General features: G+C 42.8%; 5 protein-coding genes across 7 annotated transcripts in view; 3 read left to right on the forward strand and 2 right to left on the reverse strand.

The window, feature by feature from the left end:
* Nucleotides 1-168: 168 nt before the first annotated feature.
* On the reverse strand, nt 169-3,175 carry med20 (mediator complex subunit 20). 2 transcript variants are annotated; one of them, XM_027025414.2, is made up of 4 exons: nt 2,911-3,175; nt 2,109-2,221; nt 1,017-1,270; nt 169-751 (listed from the first exon to the last, which is right to left on the reverse strand). In XM_027025414.2, the coding sequence occupies exons 1-4, from the start codon at nt 2,922-2,924 to the stop codon at nt 527-529; spliced, it is 606 nt and encodes a 201-aa protein (XP_026881215.2). In that variant the 5' UTR covers nt 2,925-3,175; the 3' UTR covers nt 169-526. The 2 variants fall into 2 exon arrangements, with proteins under 2 accessions (XP_026881215.2, XP_026881214.2); XM_027025413.2 differs by having other exon boundaries at nt 2,076-2,221.
* Nucleotides 3,176-3,289: 114 nt separating this feature from the next.
* On the forward strand, nt 3,290-8,471 carry bysl (bystin-like). The gene is made up of 7 exons (XM_027025412.2): nt 3,290-3,683; nt 4,190-4,346; nt 4,852-4,990; nt 5,938-6,071; nt 6,920-7,080; nt 7,619-7,721; nt 7,856-8,471. Exons 1-7 carry the CDS (start codon nt 3,410-3,412, stop codon nt 8,205-8,207), a joined length of 1,320 nt encoding a protein of 439 aa, XP_026881213.2. The 5' UTR covers nt 3,290-3,409; the 3' UTR covers nt 8,208-8,471.
* A 103-nt stretch (nt 8,472-8,574) lies between these two features.
* ccnd3 (cyclin D3) lies at nt 8,575-14,415 on the forward strand. 2 transcript variants are annotated; one of them, XM_027025386.2, is made up of 5 exons: nt 8,575-9,639; nt 9,816-10,034; nt 10,477-10,636; nt 12,015-12,157; nt 13,747-14,415. In XM_027025386.2, exons 1-5 carry the CDS (start codon nt 9,412-9,414, stop codon nt 13,927-13,929), a joined length of 933 nt encoding a protein of 310 aa, XP_026881187.2. In that variant the 5' UTR covers nt 8,575-9,411; the 3' UTR covers nt 13,930-14,415. The 2 variants fall into 2 exon arrangements, with proteins under 2 accessions (XP_026881187.2, XP_026881188.2); XM_027025387.2 differs by having other exon boundaries at nt 9,819-10,034.
* A 49-nt stretch (nt 14,416-14,464) lies between these two features.
* Nucleotides 14,465-24,002, reverse strand: nuak2 (NUAK family, SNF1-like kinase, 2). The gene is made up of 6 exons (XM_027025385.2): nt 23,695-24,002; nt 19,729-19,849; nt 19,215-19,363; nt 18,171-18,236; nt 16,958-17,210; nt 14,465-16,744 (listed from the first exon to the last, which is right to left on the reverse strand). Exons 1-6 carry the CDS (start codon nt 23,872-23,874, stop codon nt 15,705-15,707), a joined length of 1,809 nt encoding a protein of 602 aa, XP_026881186.2. The 5' UTR covers nt 23,875-24,002; the 3' UTR covers nt 14,465-15,704.
* A 1,485-nt stretch (nt 24,003-25,487) lies between these two features.
* Nucleotides 25,488-27,046, forward strand: part of dstyk (dual serine/threonine and tyrosine protein kinase) — a 49,850-nt gene continuing 48,291 nt past the window's right edge. Inside the window, exon 1 of the mRNA XM_035520400.1 lies at nt 25,488-26,815. Within this exon, the coding sequence (XP_035376293.1) occupies nt 26,620-26,815 (196 nt within the window). The 5' untranslated portion in view covers nt 25,488-26,619. The remainder of the gene's footprint in view (nt 26,816-27,046) is intronic.

A 27,046-nucleotide genomic window follows, 5' to 3' on the forward strand; every position in this document is an offset into this window, starting at 1 on the left:
AGCCATTTGTTTAACAAAGAGGTAGTGTGGTTTTCATTATTGCTTACAAACCTTACAAAGCACAGATGTATTTGTTCAGCAATAAAATAAACAAACAGATCTACACAAACAGTAGTGTGAAAAGGTACACCGTGGCCACTATGGAACAACCAATTTAATAAGTGACAATGACCATTTTACAGTTTTTATTTCTTTTTTGAACAGTACTCTTTCCATATCACAATGTCGAGTTTTGTTATTAACCGTGGCAGAGTACAAAAAAAAAAAGAAAAGAAATTAGTCACACAACTGACATATTAACTGGGAATTTCATTCTTGCCTTTCCCACAATGGCCTCAGCATAAGAGCCATTTTGCAGGATACTTTTGTTTCTTTCCACTTGGACTTCTTTCTGCACAACTGCATGTACAATCCAACATCCACAGTGAAGTCTTGGTGTGCACACATATGTTCAGGCCGTCTGTAAAAAACACTGACACCTAAGGTGTGCTTGTTCAGTCCGTATTAAAACAGGCATGGCCGGTTGTCACCGAACGCTGCTTCCTGGGAGCACCTGCTGCTTTCGCACCTTGCTAAACAGTTCTAAGTACTGGCTCATGGTGTCCATGCAGTCGGTGGGCACAAAAAGACCCTCAGGCTTGCTGGAGAACACAGCAGGGAGCTCAGGCACACTGGAACCTAGGAAACTCTGCATGAACTCTTTCATGAGGTTCCAGCAGTCACCTGGCACCACACATGCACAGTATTCTACCTGCACACACACACACACACACACACACACACACACACACACACACACACACACACACACACACACACAAAAAGCATTAATGAATGCAACTTAAAATAAATCAAAGTGAATTCCATTTTAATTATGATGAACTATAATTCTGTGAACTGACTCTTACTCAGGAGCTAAAACAAATAGATTCTCATCTCGATGGCCGCTCTGTTTGTTTATGTTGTAACTCAGTATGAGAGCAGCTCTATTGGTTATAGAATTGAGCAACTCTGACCTCCACTGAAATCCCCCTGGCACTGGAGCTCATGGTCACCGTGCCAACCTTCACCAGGAAGTCACAGTACCGGTAACGGGCACCGCGGCTCTCCACCTTGTGACCTTTGGCATTCTGAAAGTGGCTCTTTAGCTTTACCATGAGGACATCGAAGTTGGCATCAGCCGTGAGGAACGGGCCACCCTCGAACAAAGCCAGGCAGCTCAGCGGGGTCTCCGAATTATGCATCACATACAAGAGCTTAGAGGGCTGGCCTGACACACACACACACACACACACACACACACACACACACACACACACACACACACACACACACACACAGTGCACAGGTATGTACGAACAAACACACAGGGTGGTAGAGAGGAGAATGTCAGACACAGAGAATGGAAAAAGGAAAACCACAAGCAGGATTTTGCTATTAACTCAGTTATGGGGAAAATCTAAAATCATAGAATAAAACCATACAGTATTTAGATGTTTCTGTTGCTACATGACCACACAGCACATTTTAAGAGCACAGCAAAAGAAAATGGCATCCAGCAAAGGCAAATTCTCAGCTGAGTTTACCATATAGCATTTCATCCCATTAGCTTTATATGACTGAATTAACATATCTTTAATGAAATGAAAATATCTAATGACCAATCCACAAAATGTTTACATTCTTCAGCTGGAACCAAGGTACTGGAGATAAAGTAGCAACCCTATGGTTAAATGAGCACTCTGGCTATCAGCCAACATCTGATTTTCTATGTGGTACTCTTGCTTCCAGCATAGAGGTCTCATGTCTGAAACACTGGCTTGCTATCCTTCTAGCCAGCCTTTGCTATTACAGTGTGTTAGATATGACACTGATTGGCAGACACTGGGTCAGATTGGTAATAAACCTCTCATACTGCCACATAGAGTACTTATGTGCACTATTAGAAGATGAAATTGACAACTGGCCAAAATAACTAACATCAGTGATGTGCAACAGTACACTTCAGTGTATTGTTATGGACATTTAACATCCTGTTATCAATTTCACGTCCATATACAGTTGGTGTTAGGTACCACTGGCGTTGCTTGTTGCATGATAAGTCTCACAGTCCACAAAGAAGCTGCCTTGCTTCATGGCTCCAAGCTGCTCCAGCTTCTTGTGCAGCTGCTCAACAGTCTGCTGAACACTCTTACCCTCAGCCACTGGCACCTGGCACACACTGCAGCAGAGCAACACACACGGTAAAAAAGACATGGATGCACTATTTGCTTAATTATAGAGCAAATTATTGCATGCGTGAAAAAATTAACACGCCAGAGCATTTCTCCTGCTTTTAGATGTAGGTTGCTTGTTATTGACTTAATTCCTACGGAGCAGAATTCGATTTGCTAGACAAGAGAGAAGCAGGCAACAGACAGTGATGTCAATGTCTGGCACCAGGGTGACATCTATGCTGACAATTATAACAGTAGCAAACTTTTAGCTTCATTTATTAAGATAGAGCCTGCTGGATATCATTTTATCTAGTTTTATCTAGTAATTGTCAATTACATCTACTGCATTTTCACTTACTCCACGTATCTAGCGGTTAGGTTAGATAACAAGACGTGACGATAAAGCCTTGACATTGCTGGTAAGACGGGTAAGTGTTTTTTCCTTAGCAAGACAGACATTCACAAAAACATCACCAACAAAACAACAGAATCGTTGTAGGCAGTAAATTCAGAAGTATAAGGTGGCAAGACGCTGAAGCTAGATAGCCAACGCAGCTCGGTAAAATAGGATCGCCAGTATAGCTTTTAAGATTAAATTTTTTTTTACATATGTCAAGTAAATGACATTTATTAAATTCCAATCAACCGTAAGCCTATACAAGTAGGTAAAACATTAAACCTTTATATATCTTACCATGTAACCCCCATTTCACAGCTCGCTCAAAACGTATTCAAACTAGACTCTTCAAGCCGCTACGCAATGAAACATCTACTTCCGATATTCCGTAACTCCTTCCGGATTATTCTCGCTGTGACGCCAGTTAATAAAAGATTTGACAACTGACAAATTTAGTTTGTTAAAAATAATTTGTTTTAATATTCATTTAGAAACATCAGCACTAACGTTTTCGTGCATGACATAATTAATTTAGCTAGTGATACACGAGTAGTAGCCGTTTTTGATGGAACGTACACAACATGGAGCAGGCCTGATCATGCTGGGACACGTGGTTATCGCACTGAAAGACTGGCTCACTGTACCCAGATCAGTACAGCCGCTCTAATTCCGCTGCGTGACGATGAGCCATTTGCTCTGAGGGAGTCCGCGTGTGCCCTCACTGCGGTAAAGTAGCTGCTGCTTTCATGTGCGGTGTTTGCTGTAACCACAGTTAGATTTGCGATAGTTGTCTACAATGCCGAAAATAAAGAAAATAAAAAAGTCCAAAGGCGTTGGAGGCGAGCGGGTCGGTGGCACGGTGCCTCTGGCCGAGCAGATCCTCCAGACTGACACGGTCCGGGCGCACGGCCGCCTGAAAACCAGAGACAAAAAGCAAGAAGAAGAAGATGAGTATGTGGACGAACGTTTGTCTCGAAAGATCCTGGAGCAGGCACGAATTCAACAAGAGGAGCTCCAGATCGAGTTTGGCCAGACGCCAGAAGTTAAGAAGAAGCCTTCCACAGTCCTTGGTAAGTATGCAGGAACAAGATCACTAGCCCAGCAACCCCTAATGCTTAGATAGCTTAATCACTGTTGATTAATACACGGCCATTTAACAGCAACAACAATATAAATAATGCGTTTTATTAGTATAGCACGTTTTACAAGTGTGGTGAATGATCGACGCTCAAAAATCATTAAAGAAGCAACACCCAGGGTGACAGGAAAACATTCCTTATTGAATACCATCCAAGGCCTACAGTAGATGTGGTAGCTCGAGTACAATGGAATTCCAGGGGCCTGTTCATTGACCTGCTCAGATCTCCCAAGAAAATCACTGCCCACCAATCCTCACCATCTTTACCACTCTTCTTTTTTGGACTGCTCATGGAAAACCACCATTATGTATTATTTTTCATTAAACCAGGACTTTCCTATACCATTATCTTCAAGTCAAACCAGTTATTATTAATGTTGTTGTTGTTATTAAAGCCACGGATTGATGACTCTGACTAAATAACTCCGGCATCCACAGGCCCAAGCGCTGAAGATGGGGAATCTGATGAGGAGTGGCCAGATCTGGGCACCGCAGAGCCAGGTGGGGATGGGTTGGGTGGTGGTGCGGAAGTGGAGGTGGATCCAGAGGACGAAAATGCGATCCAGATGTTCATGAACAAGAACCCACCTGTGAGGTATGCTTCTCCTCAGCTAAATAAGGGGAGTGATGACTGAAGGCTATATAGGCTGTACACCAATATGTTTTATTAGCTTGCTGATCACCAGGGAGTGAGCTGAGCTTCTGTGGATGGCCTGCTGTGTAACAGGTGTGACTGATCTGTTCATTGCCACCAGTGATTTCAGAAAAACAGTTTCATTCCATGTGACCAATTTCTCACCTTCTCTCTTTATTTTTAAATTGTGAAGGAAGTCTCTGGATACATGAACTCTAAATACATCAGTAGCATGAGGAATAAATATGTTTTCAGCCCATTTTTGGTATTCCTTTTTCAATAAGATAAACCAATATCACATGTCAGATGTGTATAAACATGACTGTTCTGTCGCACACCTCTATATGAAATAATAAATTACCCATAAAATAAATAATATGCTATATACATTCAGTGTAATCAAAAATGCTTTTCAGATCCTTTGAAGCCTCCTTATATATTGCATGCATGTGTGGGTGTGTTTCAGACGCACCTTAGCTGACATCATCATGGAAAAGATAACGGAGAAACAGACAGAGGTTGGCACAGTGATGTCAGAGGTGTCAGGTCGACCCATGCCCCAGCTTGACCCCAGGGTCATCGAAGTGTACAGAGGGGTCAGTAAGGTAAGGCTGTATGCTTGGCAGGGAACTCTTTATAGACTGGACTACTGTAGTGTGCATTGGGATGTTAAAGACCAGTGCCAGATGGTGACAAAGATTTAAAATGCATGTTGCTCACAAAAGTCTTGATAAGCAGCTGATTTTAACTGAATCAGGAATGATAAATCATTTATACAACTCATACCTTTTGAGATTTTTTATTAATTTTGTGCATGTGAGGAGCTTCATTTAGCATTAAAGATGCCATAAAATTAAAGAAAGTCCTCTCAGCATGTTGCATGTGTTACCTTGCCTACTCATGTCCTGTGAGTGTGTGTGTGTGTGTGTGTGTGTGTGTGTGTGTCCTTGCCTACTCCTGTTTTGTTGAAGCTTGCCAACCGTTTAGCTGCTGCACCCTTTCGAATGGATTGAAATTCGATTCATATTGAGCTCAATCAGATTACTGAATTCCAATTTAGGAGTTTAAATGAAGGTTTTGTTTTTCAGTCAAGCTAATAATTTGATCACTGAGAGAATATTAGGCTGCATGCAAACATGGCCATGATCATAATAACCATACTGTCACTGATGTTTGAGCCGCAGTGTCAGAAATCCGGAGTAAAGAATGAAGGGATGGAGAAACTGATTATTTTTGATTTTCAGCGCATGAGTGTTAGGAGACCAGAGTATCTGTACACTGCACTGGATAACTGAGCATTAGGCAATGAGAATATACACAGCACTGGAAAGATGAGTGTTAAGAGATCAGAATATGCTTATGCAGCACTTCCACTTGTTGTCTCCACTACTCTGGACCTTCTTATCCTTTTATTCCATCTCTCAGTAATAGTAACAGTCTTACTAATTAATTGTCACTAATAATATTGGCAAGAGAAATATAACCAAGTACATTTTTGAATAAGTTGTAACCATTGGTTCTCCCCTGACCAAGAATCTGCCTCTTCTTTCAGGTTCTGTCCAAGTATCGGAGTGGAAAGCTGCCCAAAGCCTTTAAGATCATCCCGGCACTCTCTAACTGGGAGCAGGTGCTCTACCTCACTGAGCCAGAGAGCTGGAGCGCTGCTGCCATGTTCCAGGCCACACGGTGCGGCAGCATACAGCCTCACGTAGAGCCACTCCTGTGTGAGCACAGAGCTGGTGTGTCAGGCCAGAGCCACACTCTCAGCGACTGCACAAGGAAAGAGCTGTACCGATAAGAACGGCAGTGCTTCTTGTCCACACTGCTGCTGTTGTGTAGAGCAGCCACAGAGCTGATGTGAGAGGGTAGAGACATTGCTCATGTGGCAGTGCTGCATTCACTGATCTTTCTTGACGTTCGGCCACTGCTTATTTGTGGCCTCTTCCAAAGTCATGTCACTGAAGCTCGACACCACTCTTTGCAGATCTTGAATTCACAGCATGTAGATGATCAAGGAAAAATCTGAAACTCCAAAATTAAGCGCCTAAAACACCAAGTTTCTGCATTAAACTATGATCCAAATTCTTTATCACTTAAGTGTTTCAATGGCCTAATAATCTCAAATAATAGTCATGTGCAAAGTTGAATGGCACATTTGATGTAAATGTATCGTTGGAGGTCGTTTGAACATTTTATTAAGGATTTGTCAATTAGAAGATTTGTCAAATCATGCAGTGCCCTTGTCTGGTATCAACTTTAAATCAATATGGGAGCCCTGTGAAACACCATGTGAAGATAAAACCTGGGCAATTTAGAGGATTTAATTGTTGCTTTGCCTTCTGATGAATTTAATTTGTATCACTGTTGCAAGTTTGCTCCAAATTTGAAATCATTTGTTCAAATGCCTGGTGTGCAGTTTTCTTTTACAAAGAACACTCCAAGATTTGCACCAAGTGGTGTTGTCATCCCTTCTTCTGCTTGGGTGATTTGACATGGAATAGCCTTGTTAGTATATCTTTTTGCTGTGTGTGTAGGATTTTCTCCTCAAACCTGAAAGAGCGAATGGCCCAGCGCTTCTACAACCTGGTGCTGCTGCCGCGAATCAGGGATGACATCGCAGAGTACAAGCGGCTCAACTTTCACCTATACAGCGCCCTGAAGAAAGCCCTGTTCAAGCCTGGGGCGTGGTTCAAAGGTCAGTCATAATACAGCAGAAATGCAGCATCTTTATTATTATTATTTTATTTTTTTTAGAAAGAAACAAACCAATCGTAAAGAATATTTCTAGTTTTTGTTAGCTAAACATATTTTCATATCAGTTTTTGCCCATTACATTACCCACAAGAATATTTGGAATTTGAATCCATGGTAAGGTAGGATGCATCTTTGTGCTCTCTGGTTCAGACATGTCAAATGAAGAAAAAGAAATATTTGCCACTAGGTAGCAGTAATGTTCCTCCAGCCACGGTCCAGTCAGTACTGTTGAAGGGCATGGAAAGAGCAAATGTAATTGTGTTCAGGTTTTGTGGTGTTCCAGCTCTAAAACACCCTGAGCCAGGTATTCAGCACCTTGGTTACCTAATTTAGGTCTGTAAATAACTAGACTAAAACAGAAATGTTGTCTGTTTTGTGGCTCCGAATTGAGCATCTAGTAGATTTGACTATTCAAAAATAAATGAATTAATCAGTTTACTAAGTGGCAGTAACTAAATTCCCTCCACTGTCACCTACAGGAATCCTTATCCCACTCTGTGAGTCAGGTAGCTGCACTCTGAGGGAGGCAATCATCATTGGCAGCATCCTCACTAAGTGCTCCATTCCTGTGCTGCACTCCAGGTGATGCACATTTTCTCTGTCCATCACAGCTGTTTCAGGCTAAATCTTAGTTTAAAGCTGCGTTTAGGAGCTTGTTTGAGTGCAATTGCATTTTTTTCTGTATAAGCAAAACATGCCAATTATCCTCTCTCCAGTGCTGCCATGTTGAAACTGGCGGAAATGGAATACAATGGGGCCAACAGCATCTTCCTGCGTCTGCTGTTGGACAAGAAGTATGCCCTCCCATTCCGGGTTCTGGATGCGCTGGTCGCCCACTTCCTGTCCTTCCGCACTGAGAAACGGACTCTGCCTGTGTTGTGGCACCAGTGTCTCCTCATACTGGTGCAGCGCTACAAGGCTGACCTGCCATTCGAACAGAAGGAGGCACTGCTGGAGCTACTGAAGATTCAGACACACCCACAGATATCAGCCGAGATCAGGCGGGAACTGCAGAACGCGGAGGCCAGAGATCTTGAAGACGCCACACCAGTGATGGCGTTGGACTGAAAAACAAATGACACTTTCCTTGTACTCACCTGGCTAAACACAGGAGAGGTACACCAAGTAAGAATTCCCCTAACCATGAATCAAAATGAAACTCTTATCACTAGGTGGTGTGGAATGTAACATGGGGATGGAGGAAATGAAGACTCAGTGAAATGTCTTTGTCTGCTAAAGGAGTCAGAGCAGCACAGGAGGGGTCATCCACAGTTCCTGTGGTCATCATGATGTACAAGTGAAAAGTAAAATAATAATAATAATACCTTTTAAGTTCAAATTGTTGGAATATTTTGTTTATCCTGTGGCGAAGCCTCTTGTTATTGATCATTTTGAATTCTCTTCAGTGGAACTTGCATGCATGTCCTCCAAAAGAAAAACAACTTTGAACTTTAGGCTCAAAATCCTTTGCTTTAACATCCACATTTACAAATGGAGATAGTGATAATATGCACATTGCAGAAATACTTTATTTGGCTGGAAAACAATATGGTGCCTTTTGTATGCTTCCAACTACAGGGAAGTTTTTAAAACTAGAAGCATAAATACATTAATAACTAAAATAAACTACAACTAAAAAAAATACCCTTTAAATGTTGATCTGGGGTCAGCTCACTTAATAATCCATGGCTCAAATATATTTGTGTAATGAAGGTGTACAATATAAACCTGGTTATATCTCTGGTTAACAGAAGCTGTCGGCCTAGATGGATCCTACAGACAACGAGCTTTATCGTTGTTCTACCTGACCTGTCGGTTTGCCAGACGTGAGATTTATTTCAGATATTGACCTGCTGGACTTTCTAGAGTTTATGTTTCAAACTTTTACATCCACTTTAGTCTGATTGTCGGGGGGGTTAAGTAATTGGTAGGACGGATATTCGGTCGGTCTGCGTGAACCTGTTGGACACCATTTCAAATCTGTCCGCTTAATTAAATCTTAAGTCAAAACGTAATGTTGTTTTAGTTTAATATAAAGTTACTCTTGCGATAGTCACTAGGCAGAAAAAAACCTCAATTTAAACCCTCGAAGTTTAGTTGTTGACGTTGAGTTGAACACGACGAGCTCGAGAAATCTCCACTAAGCGCATGCTGATCAGTTTTTGCTTGCTAACGCTAGCTGGGTTATCTTAGGAAAACTAGCTAGTCTTCTGACGCGTTCACAAGATCACACATCCCAAGACCTGGCTGTGTTTTCCACGTAAAATCACAAATGGAGTTAATTTGCCATGAACACGAGGAGTTCCTGTCAACTTCAGGATTTTCCCCAACCCCCCGCCCCATTAGGGCTTCGCTCGACCCGGTGTTGACCCGGGATGTCCGCGTATGGCGAAACCTCGTCCATTTACAGAAAGCGAACGTTTCGGGATCTTATTTCAGCAATGTTCAGACGGATGTACAACCATATATGCGAAGAATTTTAGCTATTTGGATGCTTCAGGTAAGAACCGGACAAAACTGGTAGTCTGAAATGTATCTTCAAAACGTTTTAGGTCGTCATCCTGGAAGTGATGGCTAACATTACGTAAGTATTGTGTTCATAGCCTCTAGTCTAGCTGATGACATTCATGCTGTCATTTCTGTTTCATGTTACAAATGATTTTTTTGTTTGTTTAGCAGGTGTGTGAGGAGCAGAGGTGTGAGGAGGAAGTGTTTCCGTTGGCCATTCACTATTTGGACAGGTATATGGCCCGCTGTCCTGTCCACAGAACAAACCTGCAGCTGCTGGGAACCACCTGCATGTTTCTGGCCTCCAAACTCAGAGAAACGGTTCCTCTGACTGCTGCCAAGCTCTGCATCTACACTGACAATGCTGTTTCTGTCTCCCAACTGCTGGTAACTTCACAAACCTTATCTTCAGATGCCATCCATTATTGCAGCACTGCATTGGCACACGTTCATATTTATGGGAAAACAGGCCATCACTGAACTTTTACATTTTAAGCCAGTTCATTTTTTAATTGTCTGTCAATAAATATATTTTAAGGTGTGTGTCTGATTAAAAATGCACTACATCAATGTAAAGGGTTGAAAATAGTTTTTTTTTTTTAATCATGCATGCGATAATATCTAATAAACACCATTGGCAAACGGTTTAAACAAGAGACACTCAACCTAGTCCTTCCCTCTGTTAATGGTCAGTTAAAACATTTGTTACATTCCAGCTCCCACCATAGTTGCATCAGTTTGCTTGGTTGTTCAAGCTGTGACGTCTTGCACGTATTCCAGCATGTTATCGTTGTGTCGGTAAACATCAGCCCAGGTCATGTGTGTACAGGAGTGGGAGATGATGGTGGTGTCCAGGCTGGACTGGGACCTGGCCTCGGTGCTTCCATCTGATTTTGTTGAGCCGTTACTGCAGAGTCTTCCTGTCCTTCCTCAGAGCCTTGCGGCCCTGCGCAGACACACTCACGCCTACGTTGCCCTGACTGCCACAGGTACCGAACTGCACATGGTTACTGATTCACACAAGCATCAGCACACACACATAAACATAAAAACAGCTATTAGTGCATACACATGTACCAATTCCTGCAGCTGTTTATCTGCATTAAGGACACACAGATATGGACTGAGACACGTGTGACCAATACATCATAGACAAATATGTATCACACATACTGGATCATGCACAGGACGTGATACACACACGTCACTCATTCACACACAACCTACGGAGGTGTAACTTTCTGGACAACCAAGTTTGATTAATGTGTGGGTGTGTGTGGAGAGAGACACAGGAGAGAAATGGAGAAGAGATCTGGTTACCCCTCTTCTGTCGGGTTGCTCACCGCAACCATGTACTAGTCAGCACAGTTATATTATAGCATATCCCATGTCTTTGAAATAACATCTTCCTGTCTTATACTGGCAATGAATGAAGGGGGCATACCCATCTGGACCATCTGAGACATGTGAGCTGGTTTCCTCTGTGTGTGAGAGGCTGGCTGGGGTAGTGGGGGTGTATGTCTTTGAGGGGGATATGAATGTGTTTGTATGGGACACTTGTGTATGAGAGCGTGTGTGAGAGAGAGATGGAGAGATACCCGGGTGTGAGACTGATACCTGTGTGAGAGGGATAATGTGCTGTCAGTTTGTTCCTCCCAGGCCGGGGGCAGACTTGGGGCCAGCTGGGTCATAGCTGGGACTGTGAACACTAAGCGTTCTCTACTGTGTAACAGAGTCTGGTCATTAGAGACAGCATTGTCTGCTTTTCTCCAGCTGTTCACAAAGGGTCTGATTTCTTGCTTGGGTAGTGCAGTTTCTTAAACACACCCACAGTGTGTTACTGAACCATCACAGTTTTACACTTCACTGTTCTAGTCCTGTTAAGGCATCATACATTTGGATTAGTCAATAATTAAGCGTATTACTGGGATTACAGCTGATATATGCATTGCAGTTTTAAGGAAGTGATTGAAATAGAATTATTTGGCAAATAACTTCTAATTTACAAGACAATTTTATTTAAATTTATTTTATTTATTTGCGTGATGCTGAAACTAAATTTCCAGCATGTGGAGTTTGTGTGTGTGTGTGCTGGGGGTTGTCAGGCTACTGTCAGTACTATCTGTATGTAAATAATTATTTGGCATTATGTCAGTGTAGTACAAAAGACTATAAATTAATTTAAATAACTGTCATAAGCACTTAAATGGCTGTTCAGAGAGAATCAGTTTGCATATGTTAACTCGTGTTACACTGTTAAGTCATTTCTCATTCCACACATACTGTCTGATTCACTATAACAGGCTGCAGTGTGTGTGTCAGTGTAATGTGATTAACACTGTGTGTGTGTGTGTGTGTGTGTTTCAGAGTTCACCTTTTCAGTGCATCTGCCATCCACTTTGGCCTGCTGTTGTGTGGCAGCTGCCGTGGTCCACCTGCAGCTGCTGAAGGGAGCTCTCTCCTGTGACTCACTCTTGCAGCTCATGGCTAACAGCTTTAGTATCGACCTGGTGAGACAATAATAAGTATTCTTTATAAAGCACCTTTCACAAACCAAAGGTCCCTTAACAATGCAGCAGTGTTTAAAGACAAAAATGTAGTTGAAAGAGGTAGGTATTGAAAAGACTTAAAGGATGAAAGACAAGTGTGGTTTCATAGAGAGAGCAGAGAGCAGGGAATTCCACAGTTTAGCTACTATAGCACTGAAGGGTCTGCCAACCATCGAAGAATTTCGTGTGAGGGACTGTAATCAGACTGCTGTTGGAGGATCTGAGAGAACAAGAGATGCCCGTTATAGTTCAGTCAGCCAACTAAGTGTTCACTTGGGATCATTTGACTCACTATTTTCATTTAAGTTGCTCTTAAAAAAAGATGCCTGTTTAACAGAAATCAGATATATTTGCCCTTTAAATTAAGCATGAAGCAGAGCACACAAGCTAACACTATGGCTTTCCATTAACCATTTGAGTCAATTTTATGAAGTGACCTGGATTTTGAAATGAGCACTGCTTTTTTTAAATTTAACTATTTTTTTCAATTACACTTCATGAATTTAACATATGTATACACAAGCACCCTACACTCATCCACAGCCCAAATGTTGTACAGCAAATGTGGAATCAGACAGATCACCTAAAATGATGCAAAGCAGCACAACTCTTACTTCAGTATAAGGTCCTCCATATCTGTATGGTCCTAGAAGCCACATTATCACCCTTTGCAGATGACTGTTTTAAGATAAGGAATATATGTGCAGCCATATGTGTAAATTGTTAATAGAGGAACAGTTTTGAATAGTGATAAGTTAACTGCTGGAAGACCTGCCAGACAGATGCTAAAAGGGCAGATTTTACTGGGAATCATGGGTCTGTAAACACTCCGGTAATATATCTACTCCCTAAACTGGGCAGTCCAGTATATTATACATGGGGGGATAACCAGTGCCCTGTGTGCATAGATAAAACAAGGAGGAATTTTGATCTCCATATATTTTTCTTGTTCTCAAGGTTTGTTACATATGAGAAATTACTAAACCATGTTGTTACACACTTATATGGCCACCATGTTGGTCATGGCCTAACAGGTTTCCCCTTCCCCCATAGCTTGTGTCTAAAATTGGATTACTGTCTGCCAAACCATTTTTCATTTTTTATATGGGTGTTTCCTTACTTTTTAGACGGGTGTGTGTAAAATTATCACACTTTTATAATATTTATTATTATTTTATCAAGGTACAGTGGAATTTGGATCAAACCAATATTTGTGGAATGCAGTGTGTCTGAGGAACTGGGTGGGCTCTGTATTGTAAATGCACACTACATCTTACCATCTGCAGTTATTATAAACTCCAACTTCAAGCATACAAGTTTCAGAAACGTCACTGCTAATGCTTCTTATATTAGTGCAATAACAGCGGTTTTATTAAATGTATCCAAATCTGCCAGTTGAACTTTTGTTCCTACCAAAGAATAATATGCCCTAGCTTCATCCATCTACCAAGACTATAAGTTCAAACAAACGTGTTACTAAGTGGTTGGGACAAAATGTGGATGTATAGCAGCTTTCTGAAACCAATAACCACCCCCCTCCCCCTGCCCAGGTGTGTTTGAGTAACTGTTATGCTGCATTGGAGGCCACTCTCAAGCTCAGTCTATCCTCCCTCTCCACCACCGAGGTTGCCTGCAGATCTGAGTCACCCTTCACTGAGCTCAACACACCTGTCAATGTCCAGGAGGTCAAGCTGTCTCCCCTCCAGGCTATTGGTCAGACCCAGTCAGTTTAGAGTGTGGGTTCAGTTAGGAGTCTAAATACTTTATTGACTTCTGTTATCCTCCATTAGGAATGCCCGTAAAGCATACGTGACTAATTAATTAAATTATTGCTTTTGTTAATTATTTCCTGTAATTTTTTTTTTTTGTTGTTTAAAAAGTTGAAGAGGATGTGATCCAGTTTCTCATTGTCCTTATATTGCTGCCTCTGTGTTAAGTGTGTGGAGGATAATTTCCTATACTGATGTTTTAAAGTGAAGCAAGTATTTGAATGATATTTTTAACCTCTGCAGGAGTGGCATAAATCAAATGCTGCATCTATTACATGTTGCTTTCCAAATGCCACGAGTTGCACAGTTACAGAGCAAACAAAACAGTTTAGAAATGTTCTTGCTCATATCTTGAACCTTGCCAAAACATACTTTGATCCATCTTTGGCTTTCCGCTTTTGTTATAATAAACAATTGGGTCATAGATTAGATAAAGTTCAATGATCTTTACACTTTAATCGTTTGAGAGTTTTTATTGGTCCACTGAGCAATCAGTAGAGATGAACACAGTTAGACAATACAGATCAAGTCAGGCTCTTTGGCAAAAACAAAAATGGCTTGAGGTGGAACAAATTTGGGAGCATTTGTGTAGCTAATTTATTTCTTTGGAATGCCAAGGAAATTGAAGGAATGCCAGGGAAATTAACATTAACAATACTGATTACATTTGTGCTTGGCCAAAGCTTTACATGATCACAGTGTCCACTCCAAATCATGATGTAGTAATGAACTGAACACATTGGGACTTTCATCACAATATTTTCTGTACAGGTTTCACATGGTTTGTGAAATATACTCAAGTACTTCAAAACGTAAGGGAATTTACAAGGGGGAAAAACAACAACATTCATTTACTTATGACTTTAAGGGAGATTTTCTACAGGAAAAAAAAAAACTTGAAAAGTTATTGCATAAATATCTATTTTAGTTCTCCTTACCAAACTATTCCAAAGCAGTAAATAAAGCAAAATTGAGAGAGCCCTATAAGACCAAAATTGTACCTAGCACATTGGAAACCTTCAAAATTCATACTCTGGCTACTTATTTATCTATTTGTCCTTATCAGGGAACAGAGCCAAAATTCATAAAGCGACAGATGTCTGGTATTTTGGCTGAGATACAGACTGTGTAAACGTAAAACATTAACCAGGATACTGAAATTTGTTTTCTGCAAATAACAGTGCCTTATCACTGACTCTGACCTGCAGACCCTTGATTTTGCTGTTTGCAATCTACAGATGTCCCTCACTCACGCTAGACTTTGTCTCCTCCATGTTACTCTGCATTTGGCAGTGTGAGAGTGAGCCGTTTCAACAGCGAACATTAATTTTGCGCATCTTTGGTTAATGTTCTTTTCAGAGCTGTACCTCCAATAGTAGCATTACAAAACAACGTAGAGTTTTCACGTTTAGAGTTTCCACAGTCTAACCAAGTTTATAAAGGTTCCAGGAAATGCTATTTAAAATGGAAATTGCTTCCCCAAGAAATGCAGACTGTTACTGAGCAGGTCTAGCTGCTCTCAGTACTTTACTATTTACTGGTCTTACCACTAGCACTATTCCCTTTTGGCACCACCCTTGAAAGATAACATTTCCCCCCCCTAAGCAGACATGCATTGAAGATTTAAGTTCCTCTTTGTGACTATTCCTTTTCCCATGACAGATCCTGAAATGGACCTAAAGCTGACCTAGCCAACACAACCTGGCTGCATTTAAACTAGTTTGTTCCTGTGTGTATTATTAGCTAGTGCAGGCTCCATTCAAGACCAGCTTGTAGACTTTAGTCACATCTCTGCAGTCTGGAATGGAGAAGGTGCTGCCCCCTACCGCAGACTGGTAGCAGTCCATGTCTATGTCCCAGTACCCCTTTCGTGGACCTGTGGGCTTGTCTTCCCTCAGGTCCATTAGGTTGTCAACAGACACACTACCCCGCATGGTGCTACCTCCTGCTGGATGCTGCACCATTGCCGCAGGGTGGTGACGATCGGGCAGGTCTAACCGATCGAACGATTCTGAGGAAAGAATACTGTCCTCGCTGATTGCCCTAGGCCTGGATCTGCTGCTCCCTGGTGGCAGGGAGGCTGCCAGCTGGTCCAGGGAGCCGAACTCTTGCAGGCCAGAAGAGGAAAACTTGCCATGGCGTTTGAGGATGCCCTTCTGTCGAGGTAGCATCGAGGGGCATGCTCTGTGCTGAGGCGTGTGGGCAGGGCCACTGCTCTCAGCAGACGACGAGTAATACCCCGACTCCCTCTCCACTGGCTTCTTCAGAATGCCCTTACGAGGGAGTGGAGGTGGAGCCCCAACAGTATTTGTTGTTTTCTCCTCCAAAGGAGGAGCTTGGACTTCACCAGGCAGCTTCTGCTTCAGGCTGCCACGTTTTTTCAGGATCCCTTTAAATGGACGGAGAACGGCGCTCTCCTGCATGCTCTGCGAGACATCGTTTTCTTTCCGTGATTTGCGGATCGAGCGCTGCCTCGTGATCGCCACGTCTCCTCCGGCGCTCCCTGCTGGCCGCAGTAAGCAGCGCATCTTGGAACCACTCTGTAGTAGAGGCCGAGAGGTCCTTCGTAGCCAGTCTGCAATGCGGGTCGAGCCACCCATCTGAGGTGCTGTGGCTGTTCCGGTGACCTGCGACATTTCTGCTACTGCTGCTTTTTTGCTCTCAGCCAGCAGAGGTTGCTGGTAGCCCCAGTTGAGCCACCAGTGGCTGGCGATCTCCTCTAGTGTCGCCCTACGCTCAGGATTTACCATTAACATCCAGCGGATCAGACCACATGCATCTGCAATGATGAAAGATGGTGTAAGCTCCAGCAAAGCAATTTGAAACAAAGTGATACAGCAAATCTGCTACTAATGTTTAGTTTGCGATATATATATATATATATATATATATATATAGTTTTGCTGAAGTAAACCGATGAGCATAATTACAGATTTGCCAACGAAATCACAAGTTTCATCCAAAAGTCAATCTACAGTAATTTTTTTACAACCTGATGGTTTGGCGGGTTTGTGGTAGTCTCCGGTGCTGATCTGCCGGACCAGGCTCTTGTAGTCGAGTCCATCAAAAGGCATGGTTCCATGCACTAGAGTGTAGAGGAGAACACCCAGCGACCAGCTGTCCACTTCAGGGCCCTTGTACGGCCTCCCGTTCACAATCTCAGGTGAGGCATACAATGGGCTGCCACAGTATGTTTGCAGGTACTCGCCCCGGCGGAACAGGTTAGACAGGCCGAAGTCGGCAATCTGGCAAAACATCAGGTTATTTCCCATCACCATCATGAGTCTTCTTTTTCGTAATGTTGGTACTTTCAATGGCGGTCAGTGAATGGCAACAATTTTGTGATCATTGGCATTTAAAACAAGTTTGACAGAAGAGTTTATCTGGAAATACAAATAAAATATTTGGTTTTCATAGACCCCAGTTAAGCGTTTCTGCTGTGACTGTGACTTCTGAATACTGATCCCCTCTAATACCACTAATAACAGTTACATGCACAGGGAGGAGCTGGTACTAAATCAGTTATCTGAATCAGATACATTTCTAGATTGACGCTCTTACTCTGGGGCATTTGTTTATAGGCACTGCACAGTTTAGCATTCTTCCCTGCCTGACCTTTCTTGACCCAGCGCTTAATGAAATGACAGGTTGAATAGGGCTCAGCAGTACAGGGTTACAACATGTGTTGTACTGGGCATGTCAGCTGTGAAGGAGAACCGCCTTTGGAGGCCGTTACCCTCAGTATGAGGACAGGCAGTGGCAGTAGAGCTGTAAAGCTCAGTGGAGGGTGTGGGGAGTGCACAGGTAAAGTAGGTAGTGGTGTGTTTGAGACTGCCCAGTTCATATATAATAAGGAAGGGAAGTGTCTTATTGGAGTGCAGCATCATTGCATGCCAGTTGTCAAAAGTGATCGGTGGCTTTGATGTTAATTGAGCCCTTACAATGAAAAACCATACATGTCCATTTACTGTTTTTTGCATTCCACAAAACAAAAACAATACAAAGCATAATTGCAAGTTTTATTTTTAAATGCCCACATGAACAAATAAGTAAATAAAGCATATTTAACTTTTTAATGTACAAGTTGTACAAAATCAAAAACTAAAATACCTGATTACACAAAACAGGGGAAATGCCTGATGTACGGTTTTTCATTGCAAGGGCTCAATTGTATAGGGTTTGCTAGAGGAATGCAAGAGTCTCACCTTCACATCCTTGTTAGAATCCAACAGGATGTTCTCTAGCTTCAGGTCACGGTGCACAATCCCATTCTGGGAGGGAGGGAGGAAGAGAGAGAGAGAACTTAACAGCCATTTCTTTCCCTCACCATCATACACACATGCCTGGAATGGGTGGCAGGATGGCAACAGGCCTGAGCCTCAATCACCAAAAGCTCCTCCAGTTTACGAGAGACAAACGAGGAGGAGAAAAGCGCATGTCACTTTGATAGCAGCTGCCTGCTCCACCAAACAACATGCCATTCCATCTCTCGGGTGGTGCTCTTTTATCTTTTTTAGAAATCTCTAAATGAAGAGACATAAAAGCAGTGGATGCTTTTGGGCCAGGACGTATGCTGCCCAGGGGCTGTGTGCGGAATCCGAGCTATGCTGTGTCATTGTGCTTCTCAGCAGGAGGGAATACCTCTCTTCACTGCTGCTCAGAAACAGGAGCTCATTTCACACTGCTGGGCGGAGGTGTGATTCAGGCTATTCCCATGGTCTCTTCTGTTGGGGAAGAACTTAAAAAGATTCTCTTTTAAATCCAGCCAGTGGGTAGAATCCTCTGCCTTGCATTTGATGTCAAATAAAATCTAAAGGTATAGTTTCCTTTTTTCTTGCCTCTGTATAATATTATACTGTAGTTTAGCTGTGGGGTGGATCCTCACACCTTGTGCTATTGTGGAAACCTTAAGAGAGGGCGACGGCAAAACTGGTACTGGCATTGCAAGAGCCTTGTGTGAAAAACAACTATTCCAATGCATAAAAGAGTGTGTATGCATGTGGTTTTTTAAAAATGGACACACACAAACAGGTTCTTCATACTGGCCCTATCTCTGTTGCTTCAGTGCATGGTGTGCAAGGAAATGAGAGAGAATGACTGCTTGTGTGTGTGTGTGAGAGTGAGAGAGACATCCATCAAAATCATAAATTGTGGAATCTTGTAAATGGCACACCCTGAACTGATGTTTGAGTGGCAATTGAGAGCTGGCTCGTGTTTGAGCACACCAAGCAGGATTCTTGGAGGCTTACCCGGTGGCAGTAGTGCACAGCTGACACGATCTGTCTGAAGAAATGCCTGGATTCTCTCTCTGAGATTTGTCTCTCACTGATGTACTCAAACAGATCTCCTCTGCTTGCATACTCCATCACAATCACGATCTTATCCTTGTTCTCGAAGACTAACAGAAAAACACACACACACACACACACACACACAGAGTGAGCTGCAGGGGTCAAGTGGGAAGACTGTAGCTTACAAAACCCAAGCAACTCACGGCTGAACACAATGCTTTGCATGACAGCCTCCAAGTTCCCTTTTCTGTGCATCATACAATCCCAAACCTCGTTAAGTGGTCTGCTTCCTCCCTACACACTACTACAACTACTGCAGTTTACCACACTCCTCTAGCTTGGAAAAAAATTCTTCTTATAATGTTTCGTCAAAAATTCAGCAACATTTTTCTACAACTGAACAAAATAAAATTATAGACATTTACATATGACATTTACTACATTTGGGACTAGTGCAGGAATGGAAACGTACCTTCGTATATGGTGATGATGTAGGGGTGGTTGAGGGAGGACATGATCTCGATCTCCCTCCTAATGTGCATCAGGTCTTGCTCATCCTTGATGTTCTCCTTCCTGATAGACTTGATGGCCACCTGCAGCAGAGACAAAAATAACACTTAAAACCACCTCGTCACTTACTGGCCCGAGGTTGCCACACTGAACTCAAACTACTTCCTCCCAACTTCTGTGTTCCTGGAAAGCTGAAGGAGTTTAAAATGTGTTCCTACAGGATACGGTTACATCAGACACTGTTTCCTCACTACAGAACCCTGTACACTGGAACTACCTGATACTAGAGTTTCCTTCATTACGCCCATAATCATAAACAGCTGACTAATATCATCTGCTATGCCATAACTACTCGTTACTTCAAATAGCACGCTGCTTAAGTTGCTTACGTTACTCAGTCATAACTAAGTCGCTTTGGATGAAAGCGTCAGCTAAATGCCATAAATGTAAATATATTGTAGAAAACACTGATACATTCCCATACATATACATGACTGATAGCATTATCACACAGACTGGCACTTAATCTATATTGTTTGTCTTGTATATAATCTGTATATTGCTTGTACACTGTGAGTTATCTGCATTGCTTGAGAGTCAGTAACAGCCAGAACGAAATTCCTTCTGTGTCAGTATACTTGGCTGATAAACCGATTTCTGATTTTGATTAATTGCCTTTAGTGAAGTTATTTTTCCATAAGGTTAACTGCAACTCAACAGTACACACTTGAACAGAAAAAAATAACCAGTCATCTGATCATGGTGGTGTTGGTGAGGTTGAGAGATGGTGTAGTGAGCCTTTGTGTTTGCGGGACTTTTTGCAACACACATTACTCCCACTATGAAAAAAATAGCTTATAGGTGCCAATTCTGATAGCTGAAGCTGTTGGCTGTGTGATATAAATCCAGTACTGATTGTACAAGTCTTTTATGATGCTGTTGAGAGAGTGTGCTTCTCTGCTGAAAATGAGCCTGACAGGCATGTCTGCCTCAGCAAGTGTACCTCAGGCCAGGAACAGCAGAGCTAGCTGCGTTTACACCACTTCTCCCAACAGGAAATATCTGAAGTGCAGACTGGGAAGTTATAAATAGTTCCGTTCACCAACACATCCAGGGCACCATCAGGGACGCGTGGCTGGTATTTCCTGAGCAGGAAATTTAGGGGCTTTTTCTTTTTTTGAGAGAGAGAGAGATAGAGCGCAAGAGCGCAAGGTATGCAAGTAAATCTCTTGTTTATCTTCAGTATGTGTGTTCCACATGATTCTCACAGAGAGGTGTGCCGGCCCTAACGCATTTGGAATGGAACGTGTTGCAACAAGTCAGAATCTACTGTCTCCATCTCTTTCAATCTTCCTGTGTGTGTCTCTCTTCCTGCCTTTCTGCTCCCAAAGCCCCTGGTGTGTCTCTCTCGTTCTTTCTCTCTTTCTCTGGTGAACTTCTCTCAGTTGACAGTGCTGAACACACCCTATGCACATAGAATCAGCAGCACTGAGACCTCAAATCTGTCTTTCTACAGAACCAGGCCTATGATATCATGCCTGTCTCTCTACAGGACCAGACTTGTGACTTTTCTGCACTCTTTTATACATCTGTGTATTTCACCAGCTGATTCTTCCAGTTTGAGTAGTATGAACCCACCTGTTATAACCTTGTTCGACAAAATACACAGAAGCAGCTGATGTAACAATGGTTGATGTCTTTGATCACACCACATGGGGGGCAAAAGGATAAAGACAGGAGAATGATAAGAGGCAGGTATTTACACACTCATTAAGTAGAAAGAGGAAGTGACTTAGAGCAAAATCCCCAATGAAAGTCTATTGTTTCAGCACTTTTCTTTTGACTGTGATTGTTTTCTCCTTCTCAGTTTCAGTTCTTTTGAAGGTCAAAGATTGATGCAGCAGTCAGGAATAAGTTACTTATTTAATTAGTGCTTTAATGCCCCCATCACAGAGCTGCCTCTTCAGAAACCATATAATCTGATATATGGGCTTGCACTTTGCTTTCCAATCTTATTTAGCTATACCTGATTTTGCATAATCTAGAATTGATTTAAATTACAAACCCAGACCAACATGGCTTTGATCTTGAGTTACTGTAGTTATGCTAACAACTAGAATCCAAAGATGGAACCACTCTGCTAAGGCCTGCCAGCTGCACTGGTTTGAATCTCAGCATCACAGTTCAAAGGGTTCAAAGGGAATAGCCATGAATTAGTTAGTTCACCACATTAGCCTGTCTGGTTCATCTTCAATGTACCCACTATACTGGAAAGTCTATACCAATTTAAAAACCAGGCTTTAACCCTCAGGTACTACGGTGCTGTGCTCTAAGCCTTCCTTTGTCATGGGGAGATATGGAACAGGTACTGCCTCTGTCACCATCAGTGTGAACACATTACCTCACCTTCCAGTGAACCTGATAAAATTACACACTTCACCTCTCAGTTCCTCATGTCAAGACAAAAAACATTACATCACTGATGCCAGTGCGAGTATAGACACAAATACACAATCCCACACCTCCACACAGTTCACATTCCAAAGATATCATCAATATCAGGTGGGGGTGTGTTGGGGAAAAATACCAGAGAAGCCAAACAATCCAATTTACCCAGATTTGTGGGGAATTTCCATGTCCGCTCAAGATCTCACCTGGTAACTGGGTCAGTTTCGAAATGAATCTGCGACAAGCCTTTGTTTCTTATCAGTTTAGGATTTGTTTTTTAAAGCAACAAGATGCTGTAGAATACAGATACATACAGAACACTGATCCAGGATCAGCACTCAAGGACATGTTTTATTAATATTTTGAACTCTATGTTGTCATAATAAGAATTCCAGAGTAAATTCTTCAGTGCGAGCTGGATAAGTACAAGCCAAGACTGCACAATACCCATCTGTCTCTTTGACTGAAAGGCTGCACCAACAGTCTACACTGAAAAACAAATATCCAAGCAACAGTCCCTGAAGCTATACGTATGAAGCACAAGTAGTTATGAATCTCAGCATTTTGTCTGACCTCATGCTGCTGAGGTTGTACTGGGGCCAGGGTAGTGTTTGGTGATTGGGGAACTTTCTCCAGCCATGGCTTTGTTTAGTGACGCACAAGGGAGCGGTTGTTCTCCCTCTATCGGAAATCCACCTGCTCCATATTCATTTCTGTTCTTGTATGTGGGGTATACGTAACCCTGCCGCTCTGGACACCGAGACTGTGTCTCAGCACCCACAGCAGAGACAGACAGACAGAAGCCTGCAATTCAAGTGTGTGTGTGCAAAGGTCAGCAAGTCAAACATGGCAGATCAAGCTCCCTCCCATTAACTGCTGAGTTAGGGTGGAAAAAAAACCCCCCAGATGTTTAACATCTGACCCCTGGATTTTTTAGACACAAAGTTTCACATGGCATATTACAGGTAGTTTTGACTCCTCAAGGGTAATATCACACAGACACAATATACTGCGTGTCACAAATGAGCAGGCTTGAATGTAAACGCTGCAGAGCCGCATTAGTGACCTGAACCTAGAGACCTGGGCTGAACATGCAGGACACTGAACAGGATCCGCTCAACCTAGTCCAGCAATGTTATTGCACCCGCCTAACTCAAGCACCTTCCCGGAGATGGGTGTGATGGTGAACAGTAAAACCTGTTTCTTATTTTTTGTTTAGAAAAGTGAGCGTGCAAGCGGGCTGGCTTAAGTGTTTTGTCTAAATATGACTCACGCGAAGATAAGGTTACTGCGAGGCAACAGTACATGCACAATATGTAGTTAACGTTACAATCAGCAAAACATCTGCAAGACTGACTGGAAAACATGTATGGACAATACACAATTAAAAAAACAGAACCGCATTAGCCCCTGCCCATGTCGAATAGACAGCTAGGATTAGTTAGGTATCTGATCAAGGGCAGAATAAATCGTGACTTACCATTCTGCCGGACCTGTCCACTGCCTTCTTCACCTTCCCGTATGTCCCCTTTCCCAGGGTCTCTTTAAATTCGTATCTGTGTTTAAGATTGTGCTTGTGATGGTGCCTCTTGACAGCCTGCCGTTTCAGCGGAGGCGGGCAGGCTTGACTCGCCGAACCAGGTGGGTCGACCGAATCCATGTCTACCTGATCGCAGCTGTAACCCCGTTAAACCAACTATCAGGTTGTTTTAAACATTTCGCCAATCAAAGAAGCAAATCTTAAGATTTAAACCCAACCGACTCCGATGCTAATCTCTGCGTGTGCAGACAAGTAACTATTCAGCTATAGCCAGTAAACTTTCGCCTTCTGGTTTTTTAAGTGCAGTTGTTGCTAAACAGGAGTGGGCGTGGTTTTGATAACCGCGTGGGCGTGGTTTTAAGACTGCTGCAGGAGTGGTCGTCTCGAGTGGGCGTGGTTTTTAATCTAGGGTTGCTATTAGAGGGATTTTGCACAGTAATCAAGCACGACTCTCGGGACCCTATAGCCTATTGTAATACTTTTATACTTAAATATGCCTACTCTCTAGTTTTTTTTCTCTCTGAAAAAGTAATCATATCTCTGAAAGGATACACTTACATCTTACAATTACATATGACGAGAATTAATGAGAACATTAGTTAATGAGAAGTAGTTGTTTTGCATAAACATGTATTGATTTCCCGCATGTTCGCATACGCTACCATTATAAATTTGTTTTGTTCTTTTCTAAGGAGGCTGCAGAGAAACCTATCCGAATTATTGGCAGTGGTGATTGATCAAATACTATTGCCTCGGTAGACAGATATTAGGCTGGAAAACGCTGCCTGTAATAGGCTCAGCTCAGTGTCACAGTACAGGACAAAATGGGTAAACAAACAAGCAAACAACTAGTATTTCATACGTTTACATTTTGCAAAGTTAGAGCGTGTTTAGATATATTAACTAAACAGTATATGCTTCACATTGTCATCTTTTTGGTATTCAAATATCTTTTAAAATATAACTGTAACCTAATAAGAAATTTACTACAAATATATTAAAGTAACGTCATCTGATTACTTTCCAATAATTGCTAAAGATATTCATCAAACTCGTCATATATGTGCCAGCCAGCGGTCCCGCTAGCTCCTACAGGACTAACATATTTTCTCTGTGCAAACTCAGGAACAACTCAGTAGATGTGTACACGTTGTCTGCAGGCAGCAGTAGACAGTCCAGTAGTCTGCAGTCCAGCATTGCGGAGAAGGCGCTTTGCTTTGCATCCTTACACGCCTGTCAAACTAACGCAGTGTGCACATCCCGAATGACTATATTGCATTGCGACAAGCAATGGAAACCGTTTACGCGATTAGAACCATAAAAAGAGAAAGGATGGAAAAGAAAGTGAAACGGAGCGGGTGATTTGGGCCATATTATAATGTAATACTGCCAATAATCACTATTTAAAAAATGTAACCAGAAATCTAATTAGTAAACTAATCCACCAGTGCTAGCACCACAGTTGTACTCTGAGGTCAAGTACCGGTCAATTCTGAGAACATGGACTTGAGCGACAGGTGTGTAAGCTTGCTGGTACCGCCGTCGAGACAAGGCCTGATAGTAACTCGGCCTTTGTTGCAGTTCCTGCCACAGCCACCAGATGGAGATGAACGACGTGGAGAAAACCCCGAACGCGTCATCATACTCTTAAAATGTAGCCTTGGTTGCAATTAAAATAACCCAAACTGACCGCTGATCCGGGTAGATACGGACACAAAAGAAAACCAATATAGCAAAAGGCTCTAACTAAACGTACATCCTTAAAACATTAAAGGGGAAAGGATGTGAAAATTACTGTTTCACTGGGGTGTCAAGAAAGCGAACAGGAAGTAAATAACATCGTTAACTGTAGGATTCGGTCTTTTTGGCAAAACGATAGCAAAATATGGATTTTTTAAAATAATGATTTTAATGCGATTAAGAGCGTTATCATCAAAGGTGCAAGTAGTACCAGTGGGCTAACTGAAGCGGGCCACTTCTGCGGACTACATATCCCAGTATCCAACGGGACGGGCCAGCCTTCAAAAACACCCCACCGGCCGCGCGGCTCCGCTTTACAAAGCCTCCCAGATTTGATGTTGTCTGGTGATTAGGGCATCATGTACAGCACGGATGTCTGTTGCCTGACACAGTAGCCTTGCGCGTGTTTCTGTTTAACCAACACTCCTCGCGCCTCAACCTTCACCTGCAAACCGGGAATACGACCGTCGCGAGGAGAACCGCAGGCGAGCTTTCGGATTTGCCATCTGCTCTGCTACGGCGCTCGCACACTAACGCGTGCTCAACGCCTCGGTTGTCTTACGCGGTTGAATGTGTGAACCCCCGCGCTGAGCTGGTTGGTACTGGAGTGCCGTACTGGGATGTCAGGCCGCACCAGTAGCGCGGTTAGCTGCTAGCTGCGCAAGGCCAGCGGCGCGCGTGTTAACGGTGGTGCGCAGTGGCTCCGCCGGTTGTGATTTGGGTTTTTCCAACATGGTTTTTTGTCCGACGCCAGGAGAAGCTCTCCGAGTGACCGGCTAATCCGGGCCTGCGAGTCTGTACGAGAAAACGGGGGCGTTTTGTCCAGTTTACAAACCAGTTCACATTGCTTTAAGCACGCGCCGCGCACTTTCGCTAAGTGGGTTTGATTTTTAAATGCACCCAGATTTGTTGGTAAACAGCTGTTTGCATTTGGCAGTTTTTAAAACCAAGTGGGCTTGTTCGTAGGCAGAAAGCACGCATGGACGCACCCTCTTTCCCTCCGAGCCGAGACACGTCCACGGCGTTTCTGTCGTGATCAGCGGCTGCACCTTTCGCTTTGACGCCGACGTTCACACCGACACCGTCTGCTCCGTGCATACTCAGGACAAGCGTCTCCGCTGGACGATGGATGGAAACAGTGCGCAGAAATTGACGCCTTTGGTACGAGAGCTGACTCGGGTTTTCAGCAACTACAACAAGAACTCCGTGTTTCTGAAAAAGAACTTGAAAGAGACCAACAACTTTTTCCGCGAAATTCGGCAGAACTACAGCAACGCGTGCGCCTCTGCGTCCACCTGCGGCGCCACGACTTTGGAGGCAGGTGAGAGGAAAGGTCACCCTGGGACTCCTCGTTAGTCCTGGGGGAGGTAAAGTGCGCGCAACAGGTTCATTTCTCTGAGTGCCTAAACGCGTTTTTTTTGCTTTAGGTCCCCATTTTCGAAATGTGAACTTTTCAGATGGTCAAACAATTTGATGTTAAAGATTAGCTAATATTTTTGGTACTATGGAAATGAGATTCACCCTTTGAAATGTTATTAGGTTTGTCCGTCAG

The sequence above is a fragment of the Electrophorus electricus genome, chromosome 20, assembly GCF_013358815.1.
Source record: "Electrophorus electricus isolate fEleEle1 chromosome 20, fEleEle1.pri, whole genome shotgun sequence".
NCBI classification, from domain to species: domain Eukaryota; kingdom Metazoa; phylum Chordata; class Actinopteri; order Gymnotiformes; family Gymnotidae; genus Electrophorus; species Electrophorus electricus.

Bases quoted from the DNA above. Each gene is read 5' to 3' on its own strand.
- bysl (XM_027025412.2), top strand. From the start codon at position 3,410: ATGCCGAAAATAAAGAAAATAAAAAAGTCCAAAGGCGTTGGAGGCGAG. The intron at 7,081-7,618 runs GTCAGTCATAAT...TGTCACCTACAG, and splicing joins GCCTGGGGCGTGGTTCAAAG to GAATCCTTATCCCACTCTGT. The intron at 7,722-7,855 runs GTGATGCACATT...TCCTCTCTCCAG, and splicing joins ATTCCTGTGCTGCACTCCAG to TGCTGCCATGTTGAAACTGG.
- ccnd3 (XM_027025386.2), top strand. From the start codon at position 9,412: ATGGAGTTAATTTGCCATGAACACGAGGAGTTCCTGTCAACTTCAGGA. The intron at 10,637-12,014 runs GTACCGAACTGC...TGTGTGTTTCAG, and splicing joins CGTTGCCCTGACTGCCACAG to AGTTCACCTTTTCAGTGCAT. The intron at 12,158-13,746 runs GTGAGACAATAA...CCCCCTGCCCAG, and splicing joins ACAGCTTTAGTATCGACCTG to GTGTGTTTGAGTAACTGTTA.
- med20 (XM_027025413.2), bottom strand. The intron at 1,271-2,075 runs GTACCTAACACC...TGTGTGTGTCAG, and splicing joins TGCAACAAGCAACGCCAGTG to GCCAGCCCTCTAAGCTCTTG. The intron at 752-1,016 runs GTCAGAGTTGCT...GTGTGTGTGCAG, and splicing joins CCAGGGGGATTTCAGTGGAG to GTAGAATACTGTGCATGTGT.
- nuak2 (XM_027025385.2), bottom strand. From the start codon at position 23,874: ATGGATTCGGTCGACCCACCTGGTTCGGCGAGTCAAGCCTGCCCGCCT. The intron at 19,364-19,728 runs GTACGTTTCCAT...TTTTTCTGTTAG, and splicing joins CATCATCACCATATACGAAG to TCTTCGAGAACAAGGATAAG. The intron at 16,745-16,957 runs GTTGTAAAAAAA...TCATCATTGCAG, and splicing joins CAAACCCGCCAAACCATCAG to ATGCATGTGGTCTGATCCGC.